This window comes from Martes martes (genome assembly GCF_963455335.1).
Source record: "Martes martes genome assembly, chromosome: 5".
NCBI classification, from domain to species: domain Eukaryota; kingdom Metazoa; phylum Chordata; class Mammalia; order Carnivora; family Mustelidae; genus Martes; species Martes martes.
This window is the reverse complement of record NC_137892.1, coordinates 156,976,330-156,998,894: the sequence shown is the minus strand read 5'-3', so window position 1 is coordinate 156,998,894 and position 22,565 is coordinate 156,976,330. Positions and strand designations below refer to the sequence as shown.

The following is a 22,565-nucleotide window of genomic DNA, read 5'->3' as shown; positions in this document are numbered from 1 at the left end:
GTTGTGCTTAACACAGGGTGTCATATTACCTGGTTTATACTGTCTGTCCCGCAGGTTTTAGATCCCTTAAAAATAGGATCTGGGTGTGCCTGGGTGGCCCAGGTGGGGTGACGCTTCTGCCTTCAGCTCAAGTCAGGATCTCGGGGTCCTGAGAGCCAGCTTGGCATCAAGGAGCAGGGAGCAGAAAGCCTGCTTCTCCTTCTCCCTCTGCACCATTCCCCACATGCTCTCTCTAATAAATAAATAAAATCTTTAAAAAAAATAGGATCTATATATTATTAGTATTCGGTTCCCCTACTAACTCAAAACAGGATTTGGTAAATTCCTTTATTTCCCCACTGGAAACGAACATGCCCCTTCTTTAAAAACAACAAATTTTAAAAGCTTCATTGGTGTCAGGATGCTAAGGAGACTCCCCAGAGGTTCGCCGGGAGTTAGGAGAGTAAAATCAGTAGTGGTTTCCTAGAGCAATCGTGCTGATCACCGCAGTGCGAAAGTTTACTGTGTGAGATTTTTGAACGCTTTGGCTGCAAATTTGGTAGTCAAAGCTAATTTAATAAACTTCTCCTATAAGAAGAGGTGATCTGGTCAAAACCCTAAAAATCTTCATCAGCAGGGGTCAGCGGTCCCTTCCATCACAGACAAGTGGACACAGTCAGTTAATAACAAAGTCCTACAATACAGTTCCGGTTCTGTTGAACAGGCATGTTGTTTAAAGGAATGGTCCTCTGCTTAAAAGAAAATACATTAAAAAATTGTTTGAAATTTTAAATGTTTATTAAATTAATTTTAAACTTCCAATAAATTCACGTCTTAGTTTATTTTTTAGTTTTTAAAAAACATTTTACTTATTTATTTGAGAGAGAGAGAGAGTGTGCAGTAGACCACACAAGCAGGGGGAGGGGCAGAGGGAGAGGGAGAAGCAGGCTCTCTGCTGAGCTTGATCCCAGGACGCTGAGATCATGACCTGACCCAAAGGCAGATGTTTCAGTGACGGAACTATCCAGGTACCCCTGTTAGTTTATTATAAAGTAAATTAAAATAGCCAAGATTTTGAATTTTAAGGAGAATCTTCTTCTCACTTGAAACTGTAAAAATGCTTTTTAAAAAAAAAATTTCTAGGAGACGAATGAACTTGAACGCTGCCATACGGCGTGTGTCTCATGATCTTTTTCTGTGTGTGACTGTTCATGTGTGAGGACGCGGTGCCCACCTGTGCCCCATCCTAACTCGCACACGGGCAGAACATAAACAAACTCAAAGCATTTCAACCCATGAGAGGCACCTGGGATTACCCCCAAATCAATGGATATTCTTAATATTCCTAGCTGAGGAACTCCCAGAAAGAATGAAGAAAGGATTTATGAAAAATGCTAAGAGATTACCATGTAGGCACTTCCTAAATGATGCTGGTGGGACATACATGTGAGCAAGCTTTATTTTGTTTTGTTTTGTTTTTGAGTGTTTGGGGGTTTTGTTTGTTTTGTTTTTCTCCAAATGTTTTGTGTCTCACAAGTCCACAGGTGATGTAAAGCTCAATGGATTGTGATGTTCCCGGCAATGTAGGAGACAGTGTAGCAGCAGACATAGTTCAAATATTACCGACACCCATCGGGGCCACTGAAGTCTCTGCCCTGAAGCAGGAGGACACGCAAATATCAGATGCTCATGGGGTCCGTAATAATGAGCGGTACAAACTCAGCGTGTTTGTGGGAACAGCCCAGACCCTATCGTTAACGCTTCTCCTTCGCCAGGCCTCGTTAGTGGTTCCTCAACTGCTTTTGTTCTGATCTCATCTCAGTCTGGCTCGGAGCTCTTTGAGGAATATCTGCTTGTCTCATTTGCAACCGAATGTTCCGGCCTGGGTCCGTGCACCCCGTGTCCGCAGACCCCCAGTCACTGGTGGTTGCCAACTGGCCCAACCCAGATCTCTCCCCTCGACGCCACCTGCTCCTGGGGGGCTGAGGCCAATCCGCGTTCACCAGACCAGGGGGAAAAGTTAGGGACGGGGCTTTCACCTGCCGATTTACGGAAGCGAATTCTCAACTCTGTACCTATGAGATCAGGCATCACTTGAATTTCTTAGCTTCATTACATGAAAACCGTACAAAGCCCTGTAATGAGGAATGTAGAAAGGCATGATTTATGACCCTCCACATAGAGGAGATTTAATTCTGCCTTTTGTCCAATGGTCTATCCATCGTGTGAGCAAAGTCAATACCAATAATGAAACGTAGTCTGAAGAGCTAAATCAATTCACTAAAATGCGACTGGAAGGCCGGGAGCCGGAGCATACCGGCAAGGCGAGAGCCTCAGGATTAGTATCTGAACAACAGGTAATTACAAAAATCAATACCTGTGTATGAAAACATGACAGGCAGCCATCCTTCACGAAGGGAGAACCATCACTAATGGTTTGGGGCCCGAATTGGGATGAGAACTCAAGACACACCTGTGCCAAGTCCCTATCAGGGGTAATGTGTGTGTAAGTGTGCATGTGTGAATTTGTGTGTGTGTGTGTGTATACGCATCTGAGTTCCCCATGTGACTGAAGAAGCGAGAAAGGGAATCTCCAGATGGCTCACTTGGTGTTTTATTTAGGTGTGTGCTGGATGCCAGGGGGGGCTCACTGGGTGAAGCATCTGCCTTTGGCTCAGGTCGTGATCCTGGGGTCCTGGGATCCAGCCCCGCGCTGGGCACCCTGCTCAGCGGGGAGCCTGCTTCTCCCTCTTCCCCTGCCCCCCACCCCACTCTGCTTTCTCTCTCTCCCAAACAAACAAATAAATAAATAATCTTTACTTAGGCGTGCGCACCGTCCCTGTCCCTTCGGCTTGTCTCTGCCAGCTTCACTCTCCTTTCACCCACGTGGTCTCAGGTGATCTCAGTCCCACACCATTCTTCCCGTCCTGTGTGTGGAGCCCTCGGGGGGCAGGGTCGTGCAGCGAAGGGCTGACCTCCACGAGACGAGCCACCGCTGTAACGTGTCGGCTGCTGCGAGACCCTCCCGCAGCCTCGAGGGCTCCCACAGCGAGGGAGATCAGAAAAACAAACACTTGTGCCCATACAGACATACACTACGATAACTGGTATTTTAAATAAAGTAAAAGAAAGGAACTTAAGATGAACATAAAAAAAGATACAAAGTAACTGGAATGTTCTGAAAGAACACGAATGGGGGAATGAATATGTGAGCACGAAGTGGTCTGCATACATTAAGTTGTGTAGTTCCCACAAAGACTTCGCAACAGAGGTTTCAGTATGTCCATTTTGAGGATTGAGAGGACAATCAGCTCGTTCAAGGAGGCACAGCTGGTGAGCGGGGACGCAGGTCTGCGAGACGTGTCTGTGTGACAGGGACTCCGTGCCAGTCACTCCCCCACCCCCCTCCACTGCACCTTGTCTGGCTGGCCCCAGGGACCGACGCCCAAGTCCACAGCAAGCCACTGGGTGTCCCTGCCAATGAGAGGCTTCAAGGCCAGTCCAAGGATCATGGAGACAGAGCCAGTGGGACCAGTGACTTCACAACGTCTGTACTGTCTCACCGACTACATGACTCTTGATAATAAAGATTCAGACTCTGTGTTGAGATGTTTGGCTTCTGACAACTTTCAAGCCTCCCACTTTCCCTCTGCCCACACCTGAGCGATAAGAAGGCTTGAGTCATCCTCCTTCGGCCTCAGTAGGCAGTTCAAACCACACCAGTCCCTAGCCACATGGGAGAACCTTCACCCTGGCTCTACCCCCTAATCATCATAAAAACCCAAGCCAGCTTCCTTTCTGGCTCTCAAGTCAATTTCAGTCCTGCTTGGGAGCCCCCCCACACCACTCCAACAAGCCTCATTATGTGAGTAATCCATACTCACATACTCAATCCTTTTCATACTTTCTGGGTGTGTGCACGGTGGCCGCAGTCTTGACTTCAGAACCACGTTCCCACTTTGGTGGGGGTCTCACAATACCCCTGGATCCAACCTGATGCTTATCATGGAATCAAACGCTTCCTTGGCCTTTCAAGAAGCCCTTGAGGTTGTGACCTTGCAAAGATGATGGTATGTAACCCCCTAATCAGAAATCTGTCTGGCACTTTGAGTGGCTATTGTTTTCTATTAAAGGCACAGAGGGTTTGAGAAAATTTCCATCTGGGACACAAGCTATGTAACCTTAATTTATTTTTAGATCATTTTATATAACTGTGATAGCAGTTTCTGACCCTTTAAATGCATCTTAGATAAATAATATTTTTCTTTATCTCCACGTTGGCACCGTTGACCTTTGGGACTGGAGGATTCTTTGTCGTGGGTGCTGCCCTGTGCATGTGAACTTTAGGGTGTTCCAGCAGCCCTAACCCGGCCCACCGCAGCCCTCTCCAATTGTGACAACCGCTAATGTTTCCAGATGTTGTCAGCTGGGCAAAAATCACATCTGAATGAGAACCACTGCCCTATATTCAATCCACAAAGACAGGTGACTTTTCTGGTAAGTCCTTTGAGTCCCAGTGGAAGACAGAAAGAAATGATGAAAAGCTGCTAGGCTATTTCTATCCCAGTGCAAGCAAGCAACATCTATAATAAATTGCAATTTTATCTCCAAAGTTCTTCTTTCCACTCTTAAACTAATTTCAACTCATCCTCAAAATTGCTTCCATGCTATGGAGATGACTCTTTATAGCTTAGCAAATCTTTTTAAAAAATTGATTACTCAGCAGCTTATATGCAAACACTTGTCCCTTGTCTAAAAAAATCAGAGTTAGCTATGCTGACCACTTTGCTTTTCCAGAAGCATCATGCGGCAAAATTATACAAAATATTCCAAGTACCAAAGCACGCGAACAATTGTTTACATAATGGACACAGACAATATGCTCGTTCATGGACCACATATAATCCATATTACACTCACTGGTATTTTTGTAAATGGCTCAAAATTCTTGATTATAGCACAAAGCTTGTTTAGTGCCTAAAGTTCTCCTCCTCTAAGCGAGTTTTCCAGGAAGGACAGATGATACCATAGGTTGATTGTAGTAATCTTGTAAAGTAAGATTGCTTTGTATTTCTTGAAGATTTCAAGGCAGAGATGGAATCGGGAGGAGGGAGGCAAATCCCACGGAAAGTCTAGTGTTAATGCTGGCAGGGACCCTGGGTCACCTACTCCTCAGTATTCAAATATTAAAAAAGAAGACTGTATGTATACACATGCCAATTAATTAGAGAGGAAGTGCCATTTCAGCTTTAAATACGGATCTAAACTTTGGAAACAGAGCTTTCCTTCTTTCCCCTTTCAACTACTCTGCAAGACCTCGGGGATGATGAGTCTACCACCAGGCATGTCTGAATCCAAGGAGTGCTTACCTCAGCTTTAATTTTATTGTCTCCAAAGCAGAGGTGTTGTAAGTAGGCTGCAGCATTAGACTGGACTGAAGGAAACTGGTGTTGGAGCATCTGAATCACTTCTGGCAGTTCCGGGTCTCTCCATCCAAATTCTCTGAAGAGGAAGGCAGGAGAACATGAGAGAGGAATCTTCCCACGGTGTTAACACACCATTAACCCATTTATGAAATGCACTTAAGAGCTTATGAAATTTCACAAATTTCACAAATGGTGGTTCTGGTCTTCTTACACACATATCAACTGGAAGCTTTGGAAATGACTTCCCTAAGTAGATGGCTTGGAAGTGTATATGTGTATACACATATGTATCATATGTAGAATATATACATATATATATGTGTGTGTGTGTGTATATATATATATATATGAACTCTTAAATGTATCAACTAAAGTTACATGTTTACAAAGATTACCAAAAAAAAATGACTTAAAGTGTCACATGATTTTATATATATATATACATTTTTGATTTGGGCCTAAATGGAGAATTTATAAGGTCACGTTAATTTCCTAATATATTATTTCAGTGGTCTGATTCAGGGGAAGCATTTAGCTAAATTATCAGAGCAGAGAATAGATAACTGGATGGGTCCAAACCAAAATGTTGTGATAGCACTTGACACCATCTTTATTATTCTTATGATTAGTATTGTTGCTACTGTTTTCATAATCTCTTCTAGAAAAATAAACAGATTCCATAATCAATTCGACAGGAAGATGTCATAAAAGGAAATTCAAGAGTTAGGTCTATCCATACAATGTTAATCATCAGTTTTTTGCATTACACAGTCTTCTCCTGTATTCCCCTTTTCACATCTGAGCTACTCCAAGAAGCGGGTTGTTTATTTAATGTAACAAATACACTCTGAGACATTTAAGCCCATCCTAAAACACAAGATTGATTGTACCATTATGCAAAGGAATATTGTTTTATGAAATAAATCAGCTCAGCCCTCTAGAACATGGAGGTAACCAGGCCAACTGTAGGGATTCCATTCCTGCAGCAAGGAACCGATTTTTAACAGAGAAATAAAAAAGCAACCTCTGAGACCACAGATAAAAACTTGACCCACATGCCACAGAAGGGTACTATTTATCCAACGGAGAGGGCGGGAGAGAAATGAGATGGCTTTACAATAACCACTCCACTCCTGGAAAAACAACTTAAAAGCGTACATCCTGTTGATACTAGGTCAGTGCTGTCATCTGAGAAGAGAAGTCATGAAAAATGGGGCAGAGAAGGAACAGACAAAGGTTAAAAGTGTCCTCGTAGATTCTAACCTGTTCTCTTTATCTTCCCTTTATCACAACTAGCAGAGGTTGTCAAGCAAACCTTGAATCGTGTTAGCACTGCCTTTCCAGGCTCTGAAGACAATAGGCAATAGGACTCCTTTGGATTTGGCTCGGTTTTTATTGGAAAAAAACAGCATTCAATTGAATGTGCACTAAGTATTAAATAAATTCACATAACATTTTAGACAGCCACACATATTCTCCAAAAGGACATAAAGTACAGTAGTATCTCCGCTACAAAATATCCATAAGTGATTGCTGATAGTAGTAGGCAAACTACTGAAATTTTTTAGCTATGTGATCAAAGTAAAAAAACAATTATGGATTGAAACACAGGGAGCCTCTTCTTTTTAGTTTAATTTCCTTCTCTTGCATGATCTGAACCACCTCGGCAACATCAAGATAGCACAGTCCCTCTGCTTAGAAGAGCAGCCAACTGAAATTCTATTCTTTGTTCAAATAAAATAAAAATCTACAGAATACCTACAAATTCAGATTAGCAGTGTCATACAGACCCTTGATGGCTAAGATGAATTCAGGTGCGCCTGTGCTACTGGAAAGTGATTAGCAAAGAATTCATTTCAGCCTATTTTATTAACCAGATAATAACCCCTCTATTAGGTTTATTTTTTTAAAGATTGTTTTATTTATTTGAGAGAGAGAGTGAGAGAGAGCATAATAGGAGAGAAGGTCAGAGGGAGAAGCAGACCCCCCCCCCCCCCGCCACGGAGCTGGGAGCCCCATGCAGGGCTCTATCCTGGGATACCGGGACCTTGACCTGAGCTGAAAGGAGTCACTTAACCAACTGAGTCACCCAGGCACCCTGCTCTATTGGGCTTATATGGCACATATCAATAGTGTCTTTCAAACAAGAGCTCTAGTCTTTGGGACAGCATGGATACACGCACATGGGTTCGTCTGTGTAAAGGCATGAATATACACATGTGCACATACACATACACACACACACAGAGCCCAAACTCATAACAGATAAACCTTCTAAAGAATCATGTGTCCAGGAGGGGTCTAAGCTCTTCACTCTTGGTCATAAGCAAGGCTGTTGTCAGCCTCCACTTGTAACTTCCGGAAACCCAGACATCCTCTACCCCACCACTCTCTCCCCAAACCTATTCCTCACCTTCCACCGTGCTGACCAAGCCAGTCACCTCCCACCCACCCTTCTTCCTCTCTAAGGCATCTAAATAGGCACAAACCCAAACCTCACTGTGCCACATCCCTGCTTCAAACCCTTCACTGGTTCTTAGCGTCCTTGGCATAAAGACCAGGCTCTTCCCATGGCTCACTGGGCATTGCTGGATCTGCCATCCCCACCTCGCCAGCCTGTGTCCCATGGCCTCCCTGGGATCCCTGCATGGGCCACACTGGCTGACAGCTGGGTGGTGCTCTCTCCCACCTCTGCTCCTGTCACCTGGAATGGTCTTGGCCCCGGGGGCCTCTCACTCAAATGCAGAGTCTTGGGTTCTTTGTGATTTCCTCAGCAAAGCCCTCTGTGAGTCCCTTCTACACAGTCCCGGTGGGAGTGCCTTGGCTGTGTTGTGGACTGTGACCAAGCACTAGCCCCTCTCCACCCTGTGGTAAGTTCCAGGAGGCCATGGCCACAACTTTCTGGTCATGTTTGTTAACTACCATGTAAGGTAGCCCTGGAACAAAACGGAGATGACATAAATGGGCTCTGAAGGAATGAAGGCATGAAGGAATGAGTGAAGAAAGCATCTTGGCAGGGAGAGTGTTACCTCTGTTCTACTGAGGTCCTTTCCCTGGCCAGTTGGTCACTCTGGAATGGTTTCCCTTCCTCTGCCACGCCTCTACCTACACGCACACCGTCATTCTCCATGTTGCCCATCTGAGCAATCTTTTCTAGGTATCAATCTCATATCTCTGTGTCTCAAACCCTCCATCGGCTGCCCATTACACCTAGGAGAACAGCTGACTCCTCCATGGGGCTTGGGAGGCCCACACAGAGGACTCTTCCCTGCTTCTGAGTTGCCGGCCCAACCTCCCCAAAGAGTTTCCTTCCTATTGAAAATGGTACTCCTGTCCCCCCCTTCAAGATCCTGGTTCTTCGGGGAGGCTTTACCCTCGGGTCTTTGCCTGGTGTTCTCTCCCCTCTATTAGGTCTCAGGTCATATGTCTTGGAGGGCAGCGCCCGGAAACTTCCAGCCAAACAAGCCTGACTGCCGGAGTCATCTTACCTACTGCCCTGTTTTATCCACAATACTCAGGACTGTGAAATTCTCTTCCATTACTCTTTTGACTATTTCTCACCCCCATACTCTCTCTGTTGTAGGCTCCACGGGAAAATGGTTTTTCCCACCGTGTGAAGGAATTCCTGGAGCCGCCGTGTCTGGATCATGTGCAAGTGGGGTTTGGTGGGGGGGTACTCTGGGACCAAGTGAAAGGGGGCAAGAGAGGTCAGAGAGCCAGGTAAAGACTGAAGACAACAATAAGTTAGTGTTTAAAATGACTTGATGGCTCCCAGCCTAAACCAGCTTTCCAGGAATTGGGCTGTAGTGGATGGTACGTCAAGACCATTTGCTTCTGGTTTCTTCTAACCGGCATTCCCTGGCCTCAGCCGTGTCAGTGGGTACTGCTGAAGAGGATACTAACGTTTTCAAATGTTCTCTTCAGTTTCACAAGAGAGATGCTAAAGGAGCACCCCTCCCCCTAAAGTTTAGGGAATGATTCATATTGAAGTCTCTTTTTCTGGAATGTTTTTTTTTTTTTTCTCACTTCGATGAGATTGTTTGGATTTTTTGTTGCTCATGGGGAGAGACTCCAGGGAAAGAACTAGAGGTCCAGAGGAAATAAAACATTCATCTCATTTGGGCCAGAGTTTGGTATATGATATGATTTCTTCACATAAGGTCTTAATCCTCAAGGATTCATAAGGCAAGCTCTGGAAAAGACAAATACCAACGAAGGAGCAGTACAGGTGGACACATGGGCTCGTGGAGGGGTTGGCGGATTTGGGAAAGGTGTGTGCTCAGCCTGGCTGGGGCATGGCTAAGAACAGGCCGTGGGGAGGAGGGCGGATTCGGAGAGGGGACGGTGGACAAAGGGGAAAGCAAGTCCGGGATGAGATCATAAAGGGCCTTTCATTCAAATACAAACATTCTGGTTCTGTAGTCAGGATTGTGAAGAAGAAAGCTAAGAAATACTAGGTTTGTTTTGGCTTATGGAACAGCCAGAAAAATCACCTTAAGTAAGAATGTGAGCGCACTAAACGTCAGTTGCCATGGTTCCCTGTTCGCACACTTTAACTCTTTCATCCTTAAGTAGTCTTACGTGGTTTATTTTCATTTTACAGAGGACGAAATTTGACTCACAGATGGTACAAACTTAAGTGGTGGAGACGAAATAACACTTGCAGTCTGCTTTCAAATAGATAAATTTAACCCCACAACTATGTTGCCTGCTGGGATCACTGCCGTGAAATAATGTCTAACCAGGGGATTTTTAAAAGACAATATCTCAAAAAGAAATATGTTTAAAAAAGTGTCCACAGGAGCATTTGGCAATGCTTGGTGACAATTTTGGTTGTCACAACTGAACTGGAAGATACTCTTGGCATCCAGAGGGGAGAAGCCAGGAATCCTGTTGAACAGCCCACCATGGACGGGATGGCCCTCCCCAACAAAGACTTATCTGTTCCCAAACTGTCATGAGAGCCAGGCTTGAGAAACTCTGGTCTAAACACGGACTGGATCTGACCCCTCATGCTGAGTAAGCACGTTGTAAGTCTTTCATTCCTTGATTATTTTAGTAGAATGGACCCAGGATTTGGCATCAAAATTAACTGAGGAAGCGTTTAGAACTTGAACATCTGACTTCCTCCCTTCTAGCCCATAAATACAGGAGAGCCCCCCAGTGTTTGCTGGTCTTGATTTCCATGGATCAAATACAGCAAATAACACCACCTATTTCATGGGATATGGTCTTAAATGACACATGAACTAATAAATGAGAAAGTGGTTGGTAAGATATTGACAGCTGGAAATACACTAGAGATGGTTACCCTAAGATTGCTCTAAAGGAAATACATCTGTATTTTGGAAATTTATACAATACCATTTAATTTTTTAAAAATAACCATCTACTGATGTGTTTATTGATACTTACTTGAAGGAACATAAGGATAAAAACAGACACGACTTTAGCTTGTCGTAAAAATTGTTAATGCAAAGGTGCCATTTTGAATCCCCCCCTCCCCCATCACCCTCCAGCCGCAGAGTACCCTGGTGGGCAAAAATTCTTTGGATGCAGTCAGGGTTGGCTCCAATCCTGCTCTACCATGAACTCTCTCTGTAGCCTTGGGCCCCTCCCTCTGTGTCTGATTTGCTGCTGAATCTCCACCAGCTGGCATGTTCTTTGTTTGGAGTAAATGTTCGCTGGGTCCATCTCTCATAATGATGTAATAATTCCAACCTCAGAGGATTGATAGGATGATCAGAAATATTATATATGAACCCTTTAGAGCAATGTTGGGCATGCAGTGTGGACACTTGAGAAAAGTCCAGTATTATATACAACTAGAGGAAGAAGAGAAGAACAAGAAATAAGAACCATCTACCATTTTCTACCGGAGCAAACGCATAACTCTCTCGTTTGTGACTGGGCTTCACTTTCGAAATGTTAATGCAACTGGAGAATATGCAAATGTAACCTTTTCCCCATTAAAACTTGTCACATAGACCAACAATATTGTGACAAAATCCTCACTCTTATATGGACTATCTGAGTTGTTAAAATTACAAGCACTCAGCTCCGAGCTAAATAGCAAACAGTTTGAAATCCGTTTCTATGATAGGCTGGCAGAGAAACTGAAAAGTTGATACACTGTCACAACATTTTAGCAAGTTTACTTCCGCACTGAAAAGAACCCCCGGACAACCAAAGTCTTTGGGAGTTCAAGATTTGATTTTCTAGCAAAAATCAGAGGAACATGCCTCAACTTGGTTCTTAAGTGTTGGAGGGTCATGACTTACATTCACTGTAGATTCAATAATTTCCACTGGGGCGCGGCTGTCTGGACATTGCTTAAAGGTAGGAAAATCCCCGCCATTTATAAAATTTGGAAGTCTAACCAAAAGTTTTAAAGACCCTATTGGCTTGAACTTTTGCATCCAGAGCCATGAGACCAGCTGTTTTGTTTTCGATTTAGGTCTTGATGATAAGGTTTGGGGAGTGGAGCTGGTGGTCTGAAGAAAGTCAGATAGGTGGAAATTTTTACAACAAAATGGAGATATTTTAATTGTTGTTGACAAAGGAGATCCTATGCAGCGAGACACACACGGAAGCATCAAAGCCTTCATCCTCGCTCCTGGATATTTGCTAGCACACACCAAAAGCTACCCTCTGTGGTTTATCATATTTAAACAACACATCTTAGCTTTTAAATAAACAGGAGCCTTGGAATTAGGACTATCTAGAAAACAAGCTCAATTGCTTTAGTTTTTAGGAAAAAATGGCTCTCTCCAAGCTTTACATTTGGGGAACGTGTAATTCCCCAAACGGCATCATAAGCATTAATTCACTCAACCGTGATTTCTCGACTTTTCTCCGCATGGAGCAGCCACAGTATGGTTTGTAGACACGTTCGGCTCCCAGGGACTGGATACCGTCGGGGACCACCCAGCCAGCTCTTCCCCCGTGGGGACAATCCTCTTTTATCTTAGATCTGCATGACTAATTATACCTTCTCTTTTCATGAACTATTGAGGCAACTCACACAAATCATCTATGATGATATCATAAAACATATGAAAAATCAAGTACAAAAAGAGGGAGACATCAAATGTTGGGAGCACAAGGTCAGCATACCTGCTTGTTTCAAATTTGACTCCTTCCTTACAAGTAGGCCTGCCATCAGCAGAGAAGTTCATAGGGGAGAGAAGGGGCCATTCCTGTAGTGAAGTGGGACCACGGGATCCCACCGCTTCCTGCACTGGGAGATCAGGAAGGAAGACTGTGGGACTCCTTATACTTGTCCCCACATCTGTGGCTGGCCTCCGGTTAGGATACCGTGGTAGGCTCATTAAGGGCCCCCAAGGGACCCGGTTCTCATCCCTGCAACCCGTGAAATGCTACCTTATTTGGCAACATGGACTTTGCATAGACTAAGAAGGCAACATACCATTGAAATAAACTATGTTGTTGTCTGGGAGGACAGAGGCAGGGCCCACGAGCCACGAAATGTAAGCAGCGTAGTTCCAGGAGGAAAAGGCAAGGACAAGGAATTTCCCCTAGAACCTCAGGACGCAGCATGGCCCTACTGACCCGCTGATGACGGCCCAGGGAACCTGATTTCAGACTTCTGGCCTTCAGGGCCATGAGAGGATCGATGAGTGTTACTGTAAATCATTAACTTTCTGTTAATTTGTTATAGCCCCAGGAAACCAGACGCATGCGTGGCCTTTCTAAGCTGACAAGAGACTACGCCACTGGCGTAGGGAGCTGCCTGGGTTATCCCAAGAGGTACCACCTCCAACTCCTGCCTCTGGGAGTCCTCCCTGTGATCGCGGATGGTCCGGGATATACTCTGACTTACCAACCACCATCTCTCGGTTGTATGTTTGAATCTGCCACCTCTCCGACCTGCGGCTTATTTCTGGAAGCCTGAGCAGCCTTCATATCCCACCATATTCCTGTAGGCTGCCTGGCTTCCAGCTCTGTCCAAGGATTCAGCTCTAAACCACTCACTCCTCCAGCCATTGTTCGCTTAGGGGCCTCCGTGCACCTAGCTGTTCGAGATCCAATGCTCAACGTGGTGAAAGTTCCAGTCCTTGGAAACCACTTTCTTATGGTGATTGGCAATTTACTAAATGCAAAATAAATTATTTGTCATATAGCGTTAAGCATGTGTTGGGTTCAATAGTGTCCCCTCAACAATTCATGTCCACATGGGACTTCGGAAAGGAACCTTATTTGAAATACGGTCTTTACAGATATAATTATGTATCACGAGGAGATCTTACTAGATGAGGACAGACCCTCAATCCAATGACAGAGTCCTTATATGACATGTAAGAGGACACAGAGAGACACAGGGAGGAGAAATCAATGTCCAGACAGAGGCAGAACTGGAGTGATGTGGCTATAAGCCAGCAGGTGCCAAGGGTTGTCCGGCGCCACAGGAAGCAAGGAGGCATGAACATTTTCTCCTTCAGAGCCTCTGGAAGGAGCCAACTCTGCTGACACTTTGACTTGACTTCTGATCTCCTCAACTGTTAGAGAATTAATTTCTGTTTTAAGCCACCTTGTTTGTTGTATTTTGTCACAGCAGCCACAGGACACTAATACAAGCGTAAGGGGAAAAATAAAGCAGACAGAGGCAATACTGGTACATGCACGCTCGTGCCCCAAGCTACGACCCATGGGCTAGGTGGGGGTTGTTACTGTGAATACTGTGGCTATGGATCAGCTCCTTGAGAAGCTGACCCTGGAGGTGGTCCTGGGTGGAAGGAATGTTCCAGAACGGGAAAACAGTGACAAGACCCTCAGGCAGGAATGTGTGGGGCACGTCAGACAGGAGGCGAGAGGGCCTTAAATAAATCTTAGCCGAGCAATGGGCTTTTTCTCAGAGTTCAGTTGATTAGGACCAAGGGGGGAAAACAATGAGAAATGATTAGCAAAAATTTATGCTATTATTTATCATTTTAAATCTCATGTATTTTAAGTACCAGGGAATTTCTGCTTCTATTAAGGGCCTCAATATTCTAATAGTCCGTTAGATTGCAAAGAATATTATCAATTATGTTGTAATACCTATTCAGTATCAATAAAATTCAAAACACTATTTTTTTTATCGGTGAACACAACTAGACTTTTTCAATAAAATATGTTCCGCAATGAAAAATCAACTTCCTACATATAAGCATTTAGTTGCTCTGGAAATTCTAACAGGCTGTGTATGGTGGTAATAGCCCAAGGGAACAAAGGACAAATTAGTACCATAAACTTTTCCTTGTGAGCCATAATGACTTTACGGAAAATGTTTATATTCTATGCCTATGTACCCATTTTAAAATTAATAGCCTGCAATATTTCCTAGAAAAATCACCTGGACCTGTGAACCTCCAGTGGGGACACAGGGAGGGATCTGATGCTCACAGTCCAGGTGAGGAGTGCGTGAGTCTAGGTTTCTAGAGCAACGGTGTTTACTTTGTCAATACTGGCAGCGATCAGGATTTTGCCCCACCATTAGATTAGGAATTTGAGAAAAAGCCAGAAAGGCCCTCATCACCCTCAAAAAGTTTTATTATATGTATTAAAGGAAACGTAATATTAAATAAAATTAAAAATGACCTAAAAATATACTGTGCATAAATCATAGAACATAGCACGCTTTCTTATAAATTAGGAAATGATATCATCTGACAGTTCTGTGAAAAAAGATCTTTAAAAAGGAGCTTTTAATGATTCTTCTGAAAAATTCTGAACTTCTGATAAAAACCATAATTATACCGGTAAACACATTCTATAAGCAAGAACACCATCTGCAAAGACCGCACGCTAGGCTCCATGATTCTGGAAGTGAGAAACAGTCCCATGGCAGCTATCTCGGAGTCTTTAGAAAGGAAGCTGTGAGAATATATTTGAGGGGTGATTGCTAAGCAGAGTCCAGCTGTGGTATCTAGTGATACTCGTTGTTGGTTTCGGTCCTGCAAATGCTGGTAGCATGTTTCACACATACAATTTCATCTTTGTCACCTTATTTTAGTCCTCCAAAGAATGACAACTCAATTTATTGGAGATAACACTGAACAGAGGTACTTCCTTTAAAGAAAATCTCAAAAGAATCTAACAAAATTTGGTCCAGAAGAGGTACCAAGTAAGAAAGATGTTTGAAGATACTCTTTAAAATGAAGTAACACATCATATGAAAATATTACCCATGTATTGTCACCTTCCATGAGTATTTAAGAAGTCTTTTTATGAATCAGGAAAAGCTCTAGGTCCTGGGGATAGGAATATTGACTCCTGACCTCAAATTATTTATAATTTAGCAGAGAAGACAGATTCCAAGTAAGCAATAACCATACATCAAATAAAAGATGTAATTCAAAAAATGCCAGAACTGGGGCACTTGGGTGGCTCAGTCAGTAAAGCATCTAATTCTTTCTTTCTTTCTTTATTTATATATATTTATTTTATTTTTTTAATGTTTTATTTATTTTCAGCGTAACAGTATTCATTGTTTTTTCACCACACCCAGTGCTCCATGCAATCTGTGCCCTCCCTAATACCCACCACCTGGTTCCCCCAACCTCCCACCCCTCGCCCGTGAACCATGAGAGACTATGGACTCTGAAAAACAACCCGAGGGTTTTGAAGCATCTTAATTCTTGATTTTGGCTCAAGTCACGATCTCAGGGTCGTGAGATTGAACCCTGCATTGGGCTGGGTGTGGAGCCTGCTTGGAACTCTCCCTATCCTTCTCTCCTGACCCCCCACCCCTCTCTAGGAAAAAAAAAAAAAAAAAAAAAGCCACAGCTGCTTTTAAAGCCCTTCTGACTGTCTTCTTTCCTTATGCATTTTTATTTGCTTTTCTTTACACTTCAGAACTGTAAGGACTTCAGCTAGCATCTCCCATGTGTAGACTGAGAAACTCAGGTCAGACTATTTGGTGACTTGACCAAGGTCACAAGCCGATTAGTGCATGGGACCTTGTGGTCAATTATCAAGGTTCAAAGCTTATTCACAGTTACATTTGGCCAAGATACCGCCTCCATCAGTCTGCTCGGCAATGCACACAGACTCTAGTTCCAAATCTTGATTTTTGCCTCTGGATTGTAGTGGGCAATACGTGGGAGCAGACTTAATCTAACAGAGAAAGCATGTTATTTAAGAAGGAAGAAGACCCTTATTCTAATGGCCTAATGGATTAATTTCCTGATAAGCACAGAGTGATGTGGTAAAAGGAAATGGTATTCAAGAAAGGTAAGCTTTTTTTTAAAATTTTTAAAATTAATTGACTGATTGATTTAAGTAATCTCTATACACAATGTGGGGCTCAAACTCTCCGTCCCAAGATCAAGAGTCACACGCTCTAAGGACTGAGCCAGCCAGGCACCCCAGGAAGGGTAAACTTTAAAAATCACGTCATTAGCCATGTCAACGTGATCCAACCAAGACCATCAGGATCACACCTGGGGTTGAACAACATTGGCTTTATTGTTCCTAACAACAGGAAAGAACACTCCCCCCACCCCCACCCCAAATGGAACTGCAGGGTATTTCCATAAGATGGTGTTAGAGCAGACTTAGGGAATCTGGGCTTGCACTAGCCACTTTGGGGCAGGGGCTGGTTCTGGATTGGCTGCTGCTGGATGTGACCCGGTGCCTTCAAGATTCTTAAAGATCTAGGAGGGAAGACTAAAGCAAGGCTCAAAGTGTGATTGGTGAAGAAGGAGCCGTCATCCCAGTCACACATCCCAGTCAGCCTGGACGTGATGTGGACAACATGTATGTTTGGTCCGTGTTCAGACTGGACTAAGGAGGGGTCTTGATTTTGCCTTGATCCATCATCGGCAGTGTGGCCCTGTGTGATGCTGGTGTTCTGTGAAATTGTTTCTGCTCAAAAGAACACTCGGGCCAGCTGTGGGGCCGGGCCAGCTCCTGGCTCCCAGGGGCTGCCCAGTCAGCAGACCCAGGGGTCTCGGGAAAGGAAGTGAAGGTGCCAGAACTCAATCTTCCTTTCCGCCTCCGGAGAAGTGGCCCTCTGGGGGTCAGAGCAGCGTTGCTAACCCTGTCAGTGTGATGCCAGCACCGCAGGTGAGAAGGGAAGAGAAGAGAAGGAGCCAGTTGCTTTGTCCCCATGAAGCCACACTCTGGCTACCTCTTTTTTTTTTTTTTTTTTTTTTTGTATACTTGGCTGGTTATTTTAAAATTTCAGAGACAGCAAGTCTGACCCTCGCATGTCAGTACTGATCAGTGACTCTGTGGGTTGCATCTCTTTGCATTTCAGGAATGGGAGGGAAGCTTTTGGGCATCGTCGCTGTTTAGCTACCAGAGAAGGAAAAAACAAAGCAGACAACTCCAAACAGTTAGTCACCAGCGCCTACGTCAAAGCACAACCCAAACACACCTAGGCAGGTTTGCTTCAATTTGCCCTTAGAGGAAGCATAGAGAAGATAGGAATAAACTTGGGCGTAGTCTTCGTACTAGAAAAAGATCAGCGCGGGGTCCAGTGGCCATTCACACGTATTTCTCGTGTCTAGACATTAAATCCAAAGGCATCCCACGTGCAGGCATTTTCTTTTGCCATATTTCACTTTACTTTTGCGTCTGGATTTTTCTAAATATAAAATACGGAGGGGATACATACATATTTACCCTTCCTTGTGAATAAGATAACCAACAATGGATATTTATTGGTAGTCCCTGTAGGTCATGGGTAAAAGAAAATGGACAGAGCAGCTGTATACCATTACCCTGGAAGATTCCTTATCTGTGCAACTGAATGCATTAGCAAGCTTCTTTTTAAAGTGTCATCATTTAAAAAAAAGAGAGAGAGAGAGAGAGAGGGTATTCATTTCCAGATAACAGTATCCCATTACCTTTAATTTCTATCCATTGATAAAGTCTTAGACTCGGCTTTTATTATCTCTGTGTCTGCCTACCTCTCAGCAGAACGGCTGTGATTAATTTGAAAATTAATGGAAAAGTTTGCAGTGAGGTTAAAGATATTTTCTGTTATGGCTGCCATAGACGTTTATAATTTAAAATGGGCAGCATGGCCGACAAGGCTGATGGGATACGTCTGATTACTGGAAAAAAGAGCAAGGGGCGGGTAAGTTTAGTCTTATTTACGCAAATAATAAAAGCGCCACAACATTTCTTTTATCTTTTTCACTAATGAAGAACTATGAGTTCTTCATTAAGCATTTCTTTATTCCCTAGCAGAACGTTTTAAGTTCCATCCACAGCTGTGAACTGAAGCCACAAGCAAACAAATCACTTGGATCTTGAAGAATGCTCATTTAATATCTCATTGTTGAGCACATTTATGTTTTCGTCGTGGGAAGGGACGGAATACAGAAACTGGGCAGAGACTGACTTGATGTAACTGGAGAGGCTCCCAAACCTGCGTGGCTCCTGGGGTCCTCTGCACGTCGTTTGTGGTGCTCTGGATGGAAGGTCTGCATGGTTATGATGTCAGCAAAAGGAACACTGGCAGAACAGAATTTTGAAACTTGTCACTAACTCAAGCTCATGTTTCTCTTGGTGTCCGGCAGAGAGCTTCTTTCTCTTGAAAACGGAGACTCTCTGGAGGAGCCCCTCTGAGTTTGCCTGGTTGTCCTGGGCCACCTTGGAATGTGGTTTGGGAACGGTGGCAAATGAATGGTCCTTCCCAACGCTAAGGGCCGGAAGTTTTATCTTTTAAGATTTAAATTCAGGATTTCAATGAAGCGAAACAGTAGTTAGGTTCAGTGAACATAAACTCTTGTCATTTGGGAAAAGGTTCTTCCTCCTTTGTAAGAGTTTTTCCTTTGGTAAGTGTTTGGAAAGGTAGTGTTTTAGGACTTTTAAGGACCTAAATTACAGCATTCCTTAATGGCTCCTTACCTAGTTAACCAACGCTTACAGTGGAATTTGGGGAAGGCGCCAACATGTAGCTTGCCTTCTCTCTCTCTCTCTCTTACCTTAGCAAGAGTACCGTAGGATGGGATGTGATGTTCACGACAGAAGTACCCCGTTTTGGTGGCAAACACAGTTACTGAAAACAGACTACATCCGGTGTGCCCTTCACCGTCTGAAATGACTGTCAAGGTCTTCCTTCTTGAACTTAATTTTAAGGGACCTCTCTCATACCCACTTCTAGCGTTTTCTCCCGGGTTTGTGGGGCTCTATGGCCTTAGATCGCAGAGAAAGAGGTCGCGTGAGAAACACGAGGGCCACAGAAAGCAAACAAGTTCAGTGACGTGAAGACCGTTCTCAGGTGAACGTAACAGGCGCTCTAGATTGACGTGCGCTGGAATTACAGAGGTAATAACGGGACTTTACGATAAGCACCGACCTGACTTTCGTTTAGTACGAGGAGAAGTCAACATGGTGGGACCTCCCATTCATCAAGCGAGTCCTCTGTGCCCCTCACGGCCCTGGGGGCCTCACCCGCTTCATACCCACCACATTCCGCCCAAGGGTGGTCCCATCAGATCCCATCAGATCCACTATTCTGTGGCACAGAAGCCTTAGCAACTTGCCTGAGATCGCAGAGACAATCAAGGATGGAGACAGAGACAGTCAAGGGTGGAGACAGAGACAATCAAGGATGGAGACAGAACTAACATTCGGGCAGACTCACTTTGAAACCCACCTTCCCCACCAAGAGGCGGCAGTGTCCAACCAAACACTTTTCATTATCATTTACAAATAACTAGAAGTTAGCATGCACGTTTATCCCTCAGAAATTTCATCAGAAGAAGATAAAATTCATTTAATTTAGCACCAAACCCACGTCGATTATGTATGTCTCAAGGGCAATGGCTTTCTGTCTTTAAATCAGAGCTCGTATCTTTTGAAAATTATTGGTAAGACACAGAAACATTTTATGCCGCTGACTTTGGTAAAGCAATGACATTATGTTTAAGCAAACATCTCTCTTATGTTTTGTCCATTTACAGCTTCCCGCAACCTCATTCCAAGGATTCCAGGGCCCAGAGTCAGGTGGTGGAACAGAGAAGGAACGGGTCTTACCTGGAGAAAGACCGACGTTTTCCATCAGCTCTTAAACACGATCCTTCTCCTTTCTTTCCTGACCTGGTCTCTGAATTTTACTTGGTCCCACATGAGGCGCATTCCTCCTAATTCCTCCCAAACTTGTTAGGTTCTGCATTTCTCTGGCTTTTGCAAGTCACATGGGATTCATTCAATTAATGACTATGATGTCAAATACAATCGGCCGTCTGGAGGTTTACGTCTGTAAAGATTTATTCTGCTTGAAGTGCAATAAATAACACCGTCCAGATAGAAAACATTTTCCTAATTTGTGTTATTCTACTAACCTTCGTGTTTTCCTCTTTAAAGTTTTCCATAGGGTTTTGCAATGCCAATCAAAATCTTCTGGTTGGAATTAAAAGCAGATGTTTGATAAGTATAAAACACTTATCTTTCCATATCCTCAGTGTGTTCACATTATATTCATTTGTATTTATTGGTGTCATATATTACCTTGTCCCAAAACTATTTAGTATTTTCTATCAAGATCCCCCTGATGGCCAGCAAAATGCCTTCCATTGAATGGATCTGGGAAATAATGCCTGTATAAATCAAATAAGCTGAAATCTTGACTGGATTTATAAAATTTACATACATTAACCAACTTTAATATACAGAGTCATAGGGACACCTGGGTGGCTCAGTGGGTTAAAGCCTCTGCCTTTGGCTCAGGACATGATCCCAGGGTCCTGGGATCGAACCCTGCATTGGGCTCTCTGCTCAGCAGGGAGCCTGCTTCCCGCCACCCCCGCCCCCCGCCTGCCTCTCTGCCTCCTTGTGATCTCTGTCAGTCAAATAAATAAATAAAATCTTTAAAAAATATACAGAGTAATAAGCCTTTGTCATCGTTCTATAAACATTGGTGGGCAATTCAGTTTTCTTCCCCATGACTCTGTGAGGCAGGGCCCGTGATTATCTCCACTTCATAGGTGAGGAGATTGTGGTTCAGAGAACTTGAGAGACCGGCCCAGTTTGTTGGAAGGAAGACGGAGGGTCACCTTGGGTTTCAGGGAGCCCAGAGCCTGCGCTGGCTGCAGGAAGCAGAGCCCCTCCCTTCCATGGCTGTGGTTCCCAGGGATGGTTAAGGAAGGCGGACTCTGCGTGGGCACAAGGGAGGAATTTAATCATACAGAGTGCACAGAACGCTGTCCTCTCTGCCATAACAGAACTGAGCGCAGCTGAACTTCCTGGTGCTCTTCAGAGAGAATCTGACTTTGAGTAAGCATCAGAGGTGTAGACTATGCTCAGAGGCAAGATCTCCAGGAAGGTTCTCTTCCACTAAGGTCATGGAAAGCGTGTATTTCCTTAAGCTGCGAAATCCTTCAGCTTCGTTCTATGCAGGTGGTTACAAAAATAAGCAAGCAGAGATTTGGTCTAGGTTTTTGTTTGTTTGTTTGTTTGTTTGTTTGTTTTTTAAACTTCAAGTAGAAGTGTGTAAGATCTAAAAATATTTCCTGAGTTAGGAAAAGCAGGTATCATCTTCCTTTGCAGGTTTGAATATAATTGGTTAAAATATTGGTTAAAATACAACGCACATTCTGGTAGTCCAGACAGAAACTGCAGAAGGCACCGTCTTAGGTGAGAAACAAGCCAACTCGGCTGAGCATCTCCATTTCAGAGTTGTGGCAGGTGGCTTGGGTAGCTGTTATTCTTCAAAACTTGTTTTCTGCTCATTTCTTGACTGGTTTTTTGGTTTGTTTGTTTGGTTGGTTGGTTGGTTGCTGAGTTTGCGAAGTTCTTCATTCTGGATGACACCAAAGCTAGAGGTTTATGGATATGTCTTAAACACCTTCCCTTCCTCTCCTCTTATGTATGCCATCTCTGAGCTCTCCTACATATGCCTTGACCTATTTCTGTTCTGAGTCTTTGCAGTATCTGAGACTTTACACTTACTGCCTATTGTGTGATTCAGTACTTCCCTGATGGTTAAATAAAAGATGGGAAAGAGTCCTGAATTAACAGTGGGGGGAGGGGATGAAACACAACCTTACTTTCTGGGGAATGTGCCCTTGTCCCAACGGCAGCAAGGACTCCCAGGCTCCTTTCTGTTACTGGTGGGCCTCTTGCTACTGCTGGACATCGTTCCCAGAAAGAAAATGTGTATTTGCTGGTTTCACACACAAACCCACCAGAGATTTCGGCAGG

At 43.9% G+C, this 22,565-nt stretch overlaps 1 protein-coding gene across 2 annotated transcripts in view; it reads right to left on the bottom strand.

Moving 5' to 3' along the window:
* CTNND2 (catenin delta 2) overlaps window positions 1-22,565 on the bottom strand; it is a gene marked incomplete at its 5' end in the record, with an annotated part of 906,977 nt that overhangs the window by 247,341 nt on the left and 637,071 nt on the right. For both annotated transcript variants that reach the window (XM_080804204.1, XM_080804205.1), the window contains one exon: window positions 5,349-5,481. In XM_080804204.1, the coding sequence (XP_080660330.1) occupies window positions 5,349-5,481 (133 nt within the window). The remainder of the gene's footprint in view (window positions 1-5,348; window positions 5,482-22,565) is intronic.